The sequence below is a fragment of the Salmo salar genome, chromosome 10 (genome assembly GCF_965601325.2).
Source record: "Salmo salar chromosome 10, fSalSal1, whole genome shotgun sequence".
NCBI classification, from domain to species: domain Eukaryota; kingdom Metazoa; phylum Chordata; class Actinopteri; order Salmoniformes; family Salmonidae; genus Salmo; species Salmo salar.
Genome location: NC_138300.1, coordinates 49,912,999 through 49,925,146, shown reverse-complemented (window position 1 = coordinate 49,925,146; position 12,148 = coordinate 49,912,999). Strand labels below are relative to the sequence as shown.

The 12,148-nt window shown below is 42.3% G+C and overlaps 1 protein-coding gene across 2 annotated transcripts in view; it reads right to left on the bottom strand.

Moving 5' to 3' along the window:
• Positions 1–5,797, bottom strand: part of kifap3a (kinesin-associated protein 3a) — a 38,984-nt gene extending 33,187 nt beyond the window's left edge. Inside the window, exons 1-9 of one of the 2 annotated variants that reach the window (XM_045687875.2) lie at positions 5,613–5,797; positions 4,895–5,026; positions 3,786–3,928; positions 3,607–3,659; positions 3,319–3,460; positions 2,274–2,373; positions 1,589–1,713; positions 1,218–1,316; positions 371–549 (exon numbers count right to left, since the gene is read on the bottom strand). In XM_045687875.2, coding sequence (XP_045543831.1) covers positions 371–549; positions 1,218–1,316; positions 1,589–1,713; positions 2,274–2,373; positions 3,319–3,460; positions 3,607–3,659; positions 3,786–3,928; positions 4,895–5,026; positions 5,613–5,680 — 1,041 coding nt within the window. In that variant the 5' untranslated portion in view covers positions 5,681–5,797. The remainder of the gene's footprint in view (positions 1–370; positions 550–1,217; positions 1,317–1,588; positions 1,714–2,273; positions 2,374–3,318; positions 3,461–3,606; positions 3,660–3,785; positions 3,929–4,894; positions 5,027–5,612) is intronic. The other variant, XM_045687876.2, reaches the window with a different exon arrangement.
• Between the last annotated feature and the right edge of the window lie 6,351 nt (positions 5,798–12,148).

Genomic DNA, 12,148 nt, shown 5'->3' with positions numbered 1-12,148 from the left:
TATCTGATGTTCAATACAATCCTAACTCAGCCTGGCTTGATAAAGGCACACCAACTGGCTGAGATCAGATCCAGGTGGAACTGCATTATAGTAGGACAGGGACATAGAGCAGAGATCACTAGTCTGTACAAGAAGACATCCAAAAAATGACTCTTACGCTAACAAAATGTAAACCATTAGAGATTACCTCAATCGGAGGACCTGCGACTTTGTATGTATTTTCCTCACCATGTTGAGACTCCTGGCCTTTTTTTCTCCTCCTTCATCCTTGCATTCCTCCCCCTCTCTCTATCCCCCTCTATGCCCCTCTATCCCCCCTCTCCCTCTATCCCCCTCCCTCTCTACCCCTCTCCCTTCCCCTCTCCCTCACCATGTCGTTCTTGTTCTCCAGGAAGATGCTGAGTTTCTTGAGAAAGGAGACCACGAGCACCAGTAGCTCCTCGTCCTCCCGGTCCAGGGTCTTCACCAGCATGTGGACGATGTTCTTGTTCCTCATTTTCAGCTCTGTACGTGTGTCCTCAGCCAGGTTTAACAACAGGTACAGAGCCACTGGGGAGAACAGGGAGAGGACATGGGATTTGAGAATTAGATAGTGCTTTAACTTGTTATTACTATGTTATAACCAATGCAAACATTTTTTAAATAATAATAATATACTATGTAATACTTTGTAATGTAATCACCATGTTATTACATAATAATACATGTAAAAAGTTATACTATGTAATATTGTCATGTTATCACCATGTTATTACCATGTAATAACTGATATACAAAATATACAATGCAATGTAATCACTATGTTATTAATTGTAATATTATTGCTTATTACATCATTGCATTATCAAACACTAACAGTGCTGCTCAACACACCACTGGCCTTCTGCTCAACACACCACTGGCCTTCTGCTCAACACACCACTGGCCTTCTGCTCAACACACCACTGGCCTTCTGCTCAACACACCACTGGCCTTCTGCTCAACACACCACTGGCCTTCTGCTCAACACACCACTGGCCTTCTGCTCAACACACCACTGGCCTTCTGCTCAACACACCACTGGCCTTCTGCTCAACACATCACTGGCCTTCTGCTCAACACATCACTGGCCTTCTGCTCAACACATCACTGGCCTTCTGCTCAACACATCACTGGCCTTCTGCTCAACACACCACTGGCCTTCTGCTAGGCATGTTAATGTACCACTTTTACTGTACCTCGTAGAAGCTGCTCCTGCTTGCTCAGGAGGCCCTGGTATTTCTTCAAGGCTTTCTCATGTTCCTTCTTCACATTCTGGTTGTCAGGGTCCTCTTCACGTGAAAACAGTCAAGGAAGGAGTACTGCTGCTACACTGATCCAATCAACTCACCATAGAGAACTTATATAGTCACATGTTTTATATCACTCTATTACAACGTCCAAAAAAGAACAACCATTCATTGCCTTTCCTTCTATACTGTGACATTATGATTAAAATGAAGAGATATGCCAACACTGAGGACAGCAGAGACCCTGAGGTGTTGACCCTCTGAAGCAGCAAGGTATTGTAACATCATTCATGTGACCTTTGACCTTAGCTGAAGGATATAAGCCTTCTTCTTCTTCTGCAGTTCATCCTGCCAGAGGTCGTACCTCTTCAGCTCGTGTTCAGTGATGTTCATACAGAGGGCTCCGATCTTATAGTGGGTCACTAGCCCATGAAACTGGGAGAAACTGGGGATGGGAAGAGGAAAGGTTTACAAGGCTTCCACTTGTTCAAAAGTGCACATCGTTCATCATCATGCAACACCTATTTGGACCACAATCGGGAGCTCAGATTGAAATGATCCCATCACCTGAGAGCTTAGTCCAAAAAAGTTGTGCCAAAATAAAACCTTAAAGCATCGAGTCCAACAGTATCTCTTATCTCCTACTCATAATCAGCCAGACACAAACCAGATCATTGTAAAACCCCAACAGCATAGCACTGCCATGGAGCGAGATCAAGAAAGACTATCAGTTTTCAGAACAACGTAGATCCGCTCACAACTCAAATCGCTCTTGACAAGTAGTTTATATATCATCCTTTCAAGGGTAATTTTAATGTTTCCTGAAACCCCTGGTTGGAAAGTAAGGTTTTGGTCTATGTTGTCATAGTTGTGCGACTTCTGTCAGAATGAGAGAGAGAGAGGGAAGAAAGAGAGGGAAGAAAGAGAGGGAAGAAAGAGAGGGAAGAAAGAGAGGGAAGAAAGAGAGGGAAGAAAGAGAGGGAAGAAAGAGAGGGAATTGTGTACCTGGAGAAGCAGAAGAAGACGTAGATAATGGTAGTTGCCATGTCAACGCTCTGTTTCCAGTCCTCCCTCAGGACTCTGGCCAGGGCTCCCAGGGCCGTTTCTGACGAGGAGCAGACACACAGTCAGGTTAGAGAGACGTGGTATGTGTGTGTGTGTGTGTGTGTGTGTGTGGGGGGGGGGGGGCGGGGGGAAATAGGAGATAGGGTGGGGAGCAAGGAGAGAGGGAAGTGATCGAGGAAGTGGAGAAGAGATTATTTGAAGGAAATGGACAGACTGTTAGGATTGGGAAGGGAAGTATGGAGTAGGGGTGATGGAAAGAGTCAACTAGAGATGACAGTCAGGTTGGGGTTGGGGTGGGAGGTTAAGGTAAAGAACCTGGGTGAATGTAAGGGGTTCCAGGCTCACATGGCTTTGAGCTATGGGTGACCTTCATTGTAAAGACACATATCACGTTGTTTCATTTCCCCTGGCCCTCTCCTCTTTCCTCACTGACCCCAGGTCTCACAGTTCTACCATTATCAACATCTGACCACTTGATGCGTTACGACAAAGTGAACCCGTGATGCATATTGACAGTTACAAATGAAGCCATGCCATCTTCTGACAGTTGTAATGGATGATGGCCTTGTGCTGCTGTGAGAGAAAACAGCTCTGCCATCAGGGAAGGGAATAGGAAGGGCTTGGCTGTGTTTTTCTTATGAATGGGATGGGCTGCTGGCTGAGAGAATGGATTATATCAACCAATGACACTAGTTTGGCTAGCATCTGGCCTGTATAGCTTTCATACACCCAGCAGAGCAGAGTAGGGATGGGTGCAAGTACTCGAGTATAACAAGTAATTGGAACAACAAATAGCATACCGCAAACATTTTGCATTCAGCCTGGTTTCACGCTTATATGCGAGTATTCGAGTACTCATCAAAATTACTTTCATGAAAATACTCAAACACAGACATTCTCTAAAATGCCCAGTCCATAGAGCAGATGATTACTCTAGGGCATACCATTGTGACAGATGAGGAAGGAACTCAAGGAAGGAGCGTACCATTCTGCAGGAGCTCTTCCAGGTTGTCAGGGTTGCGGGCGAGGTGGAGAATGAGGGTGGCTCCCCTGACCTTCTCTGGGATGTCTTCATACAGCAGCTCCACATAGTCATCTATGCTGTTGATGTTGGCCTCCTCATCCAGCTGACAACGACCCATTACAGTATGGGTGAGGAATGAGGAGGATTAATAACACAGAAATAATGCAATGAATCATGGTATCAAATACACAGAAATGGGCACAGACACACTGTCACACACATACAGATATTTGAAGACGCTTTCCTTACCTCCATCCCCTCAAATGGTGTGAGGTCTCTGGGCGAATGTTTCTCTTGTTTGTCTGTGAGGTGCAGGACAGGACAGCAAAGACACTAGTCAGCATGATGAACATGTATTTACATAATGAGTCATTCAGCCTGCAACTGCAGCCTATCAGGAACAGGCATTACCATAATGTAACCATTACCTGGCTTCTTGCGGTTCTGCAGGTAGAACAGCAGTTGTTCCACCTCTGGAAGTTCAGATGGATGAATGAGCCTGCATTCCTCCACCACCCTGCGAGCCAGGGTGGCAATGTCCGTGTTGGCGTTTAAGCTTTTAAGGCGGATGCTGTGAATAGAAAATACACATTTTGAGCAATTAGAAACAAAAAAACTATTTCCAATAACTCTTCAATGACTTCATCTTTTGTTAAGGCAAAATCAAATCAAACTTTATTTGTCACATGCGCCGAATACAACAGGTGTAGTAGATCTTACCGTGAAATGCTCACTTACAAGCCCTTAACCAAGGTGCAGTTCAAGACAGAGTTGAGAAAATATTTACCAAATAAACAAAAGTAAAAAATTATAAAATACAGATCAAGCCAAAACAAATCAAGCTAAAGCATCATGTGGCAGGGTAGGAAATGACCTCTGTTTTGGTCAGTGTTCCCCTGGGACTCTACTTAGTGGTGAACATGGTAGTATAAAAGAACCCATTGGACCTGTTCAGTAGTGATGGGCATTCGAGTATTTTCTGTGAACCGGCTCATTTAGCTCTATTTTGTAAAAGAGCAGGCTCCCAAACGGCTCTTCGTTCAAAATGCTTAAAAATATAGAACCATGAAAAAAATTGCTAATCTTCAATGTAAAATGTAAAGACCAAAATGTATGCTACCATTATGTCTGATCGTGAAATTCGATTTCAAATATATTTTTACCTGGCCAAATTATTAGATAGTCTGCCAAAAAAAGTACGTTTTATTGTTCCGCACTGAATTTCTTTTAGCGTGGACAAGATTTGACGCGCTCTAGCCACTATTTATTGTTTATGCAATGAGGATTTAATTAATTTGTCATTTATCTACAGAAAAACTAAAAAAGCAGTAGTAGCAGTATGCAAATCATGGAGCCAAATTAACGGCTCTTTCGCCGATGTAATTCGGTTCCCGACATTCACCAAAAAGATCCGTTCGTTGGCGAACGGCCCATTACTACTGTTCAGGTGAGAGTGACTGGAAAAACAACAACTTCAACGCTAATCTCATTTTCGTAGGTAATCCGCTAACGGTACATTAGACCCATGCTTAGCTACATTTTCTGACACTCCTTGCGTTCTCCAACCATCGGGTCCCCCATTTCCCCGAGGATAGTCGCCTCCACCTCATACTGAACAACGAGGGCTTTCTCTGTCGGGTGGACATCCAAACTCCCCCGTTTTACTTTCCTATAGATGGAGAGAAATGGCCAGGCAATTGATAATGATGATGATGAAGATCTGGATGATAAACCTGTTTCGATTTACAACATTCAATTCCAACCACCAAATCGTTAGACACTACTAGACAGTAAGCTTGTATACCTCAAAACACACTACCATCAGACACACACACAAGTGCAACACCTATCGCACCTTCACAAAAAAAACATTAAGACATGGCTAAAGACCAATCAGACTTGTGAACATTATCCCGAGCTGTTTATTGCCGCTGTCCATGTCTGTAGCTTGTGTCCTGTGTTGCTCTGGAGGTGCTCATTGTTTGTCTGTATTGTTATTGTATTTTTTTTAATAACTTGCTCAGGGACTGCTGTTGAAAATTAACCGGCTGGCTAAAACCGGCACTTTTACTTAAACGTTGATTAATGTGAACTGTCCCTGTTAAGAATGCACTCAAAATACACCAAATGTGTATTTAAAAATAATAATAATAATTTCAAAATACATTATGAGCCACGACGTCACATTTCAGTCACAGCTGATTGTCAAAACATCAGCATCTGTTTTCTAGCCACAGCTGGCTAGCTAACGTTACCTTTTCAAGTACCGTGCATCTTCTGCCTGCAGTTTGTCCATTTCGGAAAAATTATGGAAAACTAACATTGAATTTTCTTTCACTGTAAATTTAAACAAAACGACTGAATTGTCAAACGGTTACCTAGCTAAAATTGAGAGCTCTCATCGTTTATAGTTTTGCTGTTGCTAGGGTGAGACTGCCTTCCCGGCATGCAAAGCAGAAAATGCATAGAACGTTGAAATGCGGGCCAGAGAGCACCCTATCGCCATCTGTAGGTCTGGAGGAGAACTGTTGAAATGGGTTTAGCAGATTTTTACATTTCAGTCATTTAGCAGACGCTCTTATCCAGTGAATGCATACATTTCATACACTTTTTTTCCCGTACTGGTCCCTCGTGGGAATCGAACCCACAACCCTGCCATTTCAAACACCATGCTCTATCAACTGAGCCACTGTTATCCAGTGTTCATGAGTGTTGTCCCAGGGACCTAATGCAGGAACAACATGACATCAATCATGCAGTCTCTGTTATGACATAGTCAGCTAATGGATCCTTCAATTTCACTCTTTTGTTGGACTTGGTTTAGTGCTTACCTATCGGAAAACATTTTAATTGTTTAAATTATACATTTTAGTAAATTCTCTTATCTGGAGCGACTTACATAAGCTATTAGGTTTAAGTGCTTTGCTCAAGGGCATATCGACGGATTTTTCACCTAGTCGGTTCGGTTACTGGCCCAACACTCTTAACCACTAGGCTACCTGCCGCCCTTCCAATTGGAGACCCTCTTCCTTAGAACCAGCAAGTGATCCAATTTAAAACCTTTTCTATTCCGCCTTGAGACTGTTCAAATCAAATGTATTTATATAGCCCATCTTACATCAGCTGATATCTCAAAGTGCTGTACAGAAACCCAGCCTAAAACCCCAAACAGCAAGCAATGCAAGTGTAGAAGCACAGTTGTGATTGATTGGTAGGCTGTTTTAGACTGTCGTTTTATAGTGGTGTAGCAAACATGATGGATGTCCCAACAGAAGAGTCTGGTATCTAAGGTCACAGGGTCAGGTGACATTGACCATGGACCTTACAGGTCAGGGTGTAAATATGTGAACTTTTCCTTGAGTTCACTGGCTAAACATTATGTAGGCCTAACAGCTCAGTGCTAGGGACAATTCATTTGAAGTAAACAAAAATATATTAAAAGGTCTTAATTTAATTTAAATCAATTTCCTTATGTGACTATTGCATTGAAATGGATGCCTCCAACCCTGTTTGAGATACATTGTATAACACTTCAACAGTCTGAATGTAGTCCACAGATAATCAATAATGATTGCACATACTGTATGAAGGGTACAGAAAAAATGCGAGATATAGTTGAGATACACTGCAAGCCCTATATCACCTCAACAGTCTGAATTGGCATACAGTCTGTAGTCAACAGCACATGTCTTTAAGGGACAGAAAGTTGTATTACCCAATTTGCACTTTTCACTCAAAAGTGAATTTGCTTGTCAGAGCAACATTTTAAGCTAGCCTTCCAAAGTGACGGGTGATGTCATCACTCTAAAATTAGAATGTGTCTCATGGCGGGCACATAACTATTTTCTGGTTGTAAGAGAATGTACTGGGCATTGCGCTACACTAGATATTTTACTGTGAAGTAATCCATGTTTTGAAGTGCTTGAGTGAAAGGAGGGGCTATAGTTTCCCAATGTGCTGTAATAAGGTTATGTGCTGGGCAACACGAGCTTACTGTAAAATCTATGTAGTAGAGTATTTAAGGAGGAGTCTTTGATACTGTTGATCATACAGGTGTTCTCATAGGATTGGCCATGGAGTCATTCCATGTCATTTGGGCCACCATCTCAGTGTTCTGAAATCATTTCTGTAGTTAGAAACAAGAATGATTGGCATTCCTGAAACATTATTTTGTCAGAGATGTTAAGCTAATTGATTGCACCCAAATTGGCCATTTTAATTAATAGGATTCAAATAATATTCAATAAATATAGTACACTAACCAACATCCAATTTGGACCAAACTTTAAAATCGTAGGATTTATTATAGAATTCAGATAATATTCAATAAATTTAGTTCCACATTATACCCCAACAACCAATATACAGTATCAGTTCTTTATGTTTGACAAGTAGTATGAAGCTGTGGCTTGGAGTATTGCTTCTCCATACTAAGTAATGTATTCCCTGTGAATCTGGTGATGTTTTTTTTCTCCCCTGTTCAGAGAAATTAGTAATTGAAGTCACCTGCATTACCTACAATAAAGAAAGTAGTGTGGAAGTATCAGGTTTTGACTACTAGATGCCGCTGTTCCTACTATACCGTCACACTTTTTAAAAATCCATTTAGCTGGTATCTTGTATTTTATTAAATAGATCACAACATTTCCTTTGCAACTTTGGGTAGAAACCCAATAGATTTAGCTCATGATCATCCTCACAATTCAAGCCAGCCCTCCATGAAGCAAGTTTGTCCTTCCTTTACTCTTAATCTGTGTGCATGAAACAGCCCCCTTGTGTGTGTGGTTTATTCCCTTCAAAAAAGGTCTGGATTAGTTACTGATAGACCATTCTTGTTGAACAAACAAACCATCAGAGTCGCAGGTAGCCTAGTGGTTAGAGTGTTGGGCCATCGAATCCCGAGCTGACAATGTAAAAATCTGCCATTCTGCCACTGAACAAGGCCATCATTGTAAATAAGAATTTGTTCTTAATAACTGACTTGCCTAGTTAAATAAAAATAGGCTACGTCAATGTTATGGTCTCTAATGTTCTTCAATGGTAAAAGCCCCAAACATATACTGTTTTGCAGTGGTAATGGTGCTACTGTAGGCCCTAGCCCATTTCTCCATCAAAGTTTTTAGTCTTCATGTGAAACAGCTACCACTTATTGGACTATTCAAATCAAACCAAATCAAATGTTATTGATCACATACACATGGTTAGCAGATGTTAATGTGAGTGTAGTGAAATGCTTGTGCTTCTAGTGTTGACTATGCAGTAAAATCTAACAAGTAATCTAACAAATTCACAACAACTACCTTATACACAAATGTAAAGGGAAGAATAAGAATATGTACATATAAATATATGGATGAGCGATGGCGTGCAGCATAGACAAGATGCAATAGATGGTGTAGAATACAGTATATACACATATGAGATGAATAATGTAGGATATGTAAACATTATTATAGTGGCATCATTTAAAGTTACTAGTGATACCTCTATGTGAACATTATTAGAGTGGTGTTATTTAAAGTGACTAGTGATACCTTTATTAAGTCCGTTTATTTAAGTGGCCAGAGATTTGAGTCTGTATGTTGGCAGCAGCCTCTCTGTGTTAGTGATGGCTGTTTAACAGTCTGATGGTCTTGAGATAGAAGCTGTTTTTCAGTCTCTCGGTCCCTGCTTTGATGCACCTGTACTGACCTCGCCCTCGGATGATAGCAGGATGAACAGGCAGTGGCTCAGGTATTTGTTGTCCTTGGTGATCTTTTTGGCCTTCCTGTGACATCGGGTGGTGTAGGTGTCCTGGAGGGCAGGTAGTTTGCCCCCGGTGATGCGTTGTGCATACCGCACTACCCTCTGGAGAGCCTTGCGGTTATGGGCGGAGCAATTGCCGTACCGGTGATACAGCCCGACAGGATGCTCTCAATTGTGCATCTGTAAAGATTTGTCAGCTTTTTAGATGACAAGCCAAATTTCTTCAGCCTCCTGAGGTTGAATTGGCACTGTTGCGCCTTCTTCCCCATCGCTGTCTGTGTGGGTGTACCATTTCAGTTTGTTCGTGGTGCTTACGCCAGGAACTTAAAACGTTCCACCTCCTCCACTGCTGTCCCATCGATGTGGATAGGGGGCTGCTCCCGCTGCTGTTTCCTGAAGTCCACCATCATCTCCTTTGTTTTGTTGACGTTGAGTGAGAGGTTATTTTCCTGACACCACACTCCGAGGGCCCTCACCTCTTCCCTGTAGGCTGTCTTGTCATTGTTGGAAACCAGGCCTACCACTGTAGTGTCATCTGAAAACTTGATGATTGAGTTGGGTTATTCAAGGAAAGTTGGGTTGAAACATTAGGTTGCTAAGAGATGGACAAACTGAATCGCTTTCATGGAGGACTGGCTTAAATTGTGAGGTTGACCACACAATGTATTTTCATGATGAGCCAAATCTATTGGTTTTCTACCCAAAGTTGCAAAGGAAATGTTGTGATCTATTTAATAAACCATCAAAATGGATGTGTGGTGGTTTAGTTGGAACACCGGCATCTAGTGGTCAAACTACGGTACTTTCACACTACTTTAAGGTAAATAATGCAAGCGAATGGAATTACTAATTTCTCTGAACGGAAAAAAAATATCTCCAGACATTATTACATTGTATGGAAAAACAATACTACAATCAAATCAAATTTATTTATAAAGCCCTTCTTACATCAGCTGATGTCGCAAAGTGCTGTAGCCGCAGGCAGAACAGTTGAAACTGGAGCAGCAGCACGACCAGGTGGACTGGGGACAGCAAGGAGTCATCAGGCCAGGTAGTCCTGAGGCATAGTCCTAGGGCTCAGGTCCGAGAGAGAGAGAGAAAGAAAGAAAGAAAGAAAGAAAGAAAGAAAGAAAGAAAGAAAGAAAGAAAGAAAGAAAGAAAGAAAGAAAGAAAGAAAGAAAGAAAGAAAGAAAGAGAGAGAATTAGTGAGAGCATACTGAAATTCACACAGGACACCGGATAAGACAGGAGAAATACTCCAGATATAACAGACTGACCCTAGCCCCCCAACACAAACTATTGCAGCATAAATACTGGAGGCTGAGACAGGAGGGGTCGGGAGATACAGTGGCCCCGTCCGACGATACCCCCGGACAGGGCCAAACAGGCAGGATATAACCCCACCCACTTTGCCAAAGCACAGCCCCCACATCACTAGAGGGATATCTTCAACCACCAACTTACCATCCTGAGACAAGGCCGAGGATAGCCCACAAAGATCTCCCCCACGGCGCAAACCCAACGGGTGGGGGGGGGGGGGGGGAATCCCGGACAGGAAGATCATGTCAGTGACTCAACCCACTCAAGTGACACACCCCTCCTAGGGACGGCATGGAAGAGCACCAGTAAGCCAGTGACTCAGCCCCTGTAATAGGGTTATAAGCAAAGAATCCCAGTGGAGAGAGGGGAACCGGCCAGGCAGAGACAGCAAGGGTGGTTCGTTGCTCCAGAGCCTTTCCGTTCACCTTCACACTCCTGGGCCAGACTACACTCAATCATAGGACCTACTGAAGAGATGAGTCTTCAATAAAGACTTAAAGGTTAAGACCGAGTCTGCTTCTCTCACATGGATAGACAGACCATTCCATAAAAATTGAGCTCTATAGGAGAAAGCCCTGCTTCCAGCTGATTGCTTAGAAATTCTAGGGACAATAAGGAGGCCTGCGTCTTGTGACCGTAGCGTACGTGTAGGTATGTACGGCAGGACCAAATCGGAAAGATAGGTAGGAGCAAGCCCATGTAATGCTTTGTAGGTTAGCAGTAAAACCTTGAAATCAGCCTTTGCCTTAACAGGAAGCTAATGTAGAGAGGCTAGCACTGGAGTAATATGATCACATTTTTTGGTTCTAGTCAAGATTCTAGCAGCCGTGTTTAGCACTAACTGAAGTTTATTTATTGCTTTATCCGGTTAGCCAGAAAGTAGAGCATTGCAGTAGTCTAACCTAGAAGTGACAAAAGCATGGATTAATTTTTCTGCATCATTTTTGGACAGAAAGTTTCAGATTTTTGCAATGTTATGTAGATGGAAAAAAAGCTGTCCTTGAAACAGTCTTGATATGTTCTTCAAAAGAGATCAGGGTCCAGAGTAACGCCAAGGTCCTTCACAGTTTTATTTGAGACGACTGTACAACCATCAAGATGAATTGTCATATTCAACAGAAGATCTCTTTGTTACAAGCCCCAGCTTCATACAGTTGCTTAAACATAGAGAACTGATCATGTATACTGGTTGCTGGGGTGGGACGGGTGTGGGGGGTTCGTGAGTGGGTTTGATTTTTTTTCTTCATGTCTTACTCATTGGTAGGAAGAAGTTTGGTCCAAATTGGATGTTGGGTAGTCTACAATATTTATTGAATATTATCTGACTTCAATTAATTAAAATGGCCGATTTGGGTGCAATCAATTAGCTTCATTTCTCAAAGATCTAATTATATTTAAACAAAATAATGTTTCAGGAATGCTAATCATATCTGTTACTAACTACAGAAACAATTTCAGAACAATCTGAGATGGTCGGTGTTGAAATCCTCTTTCTGGTGCTTTTTGAGATGTAACAACCCCATGGAGACTTTTCCTGATCTCCTCCACAGAGCATGGTACATCAACATGCAGGTCATTACAGGCTGTGTATGATGACCACACAGTTTGTGTGTGTACAGTACGTGAACACTCACAAGGGCTTCTTTTTGTGATCTAAAATGTTGATTGAGTGTAGTGACATAGTGGCACGTACACATTGGGGATCTCCCTGGAGACATATGACCAA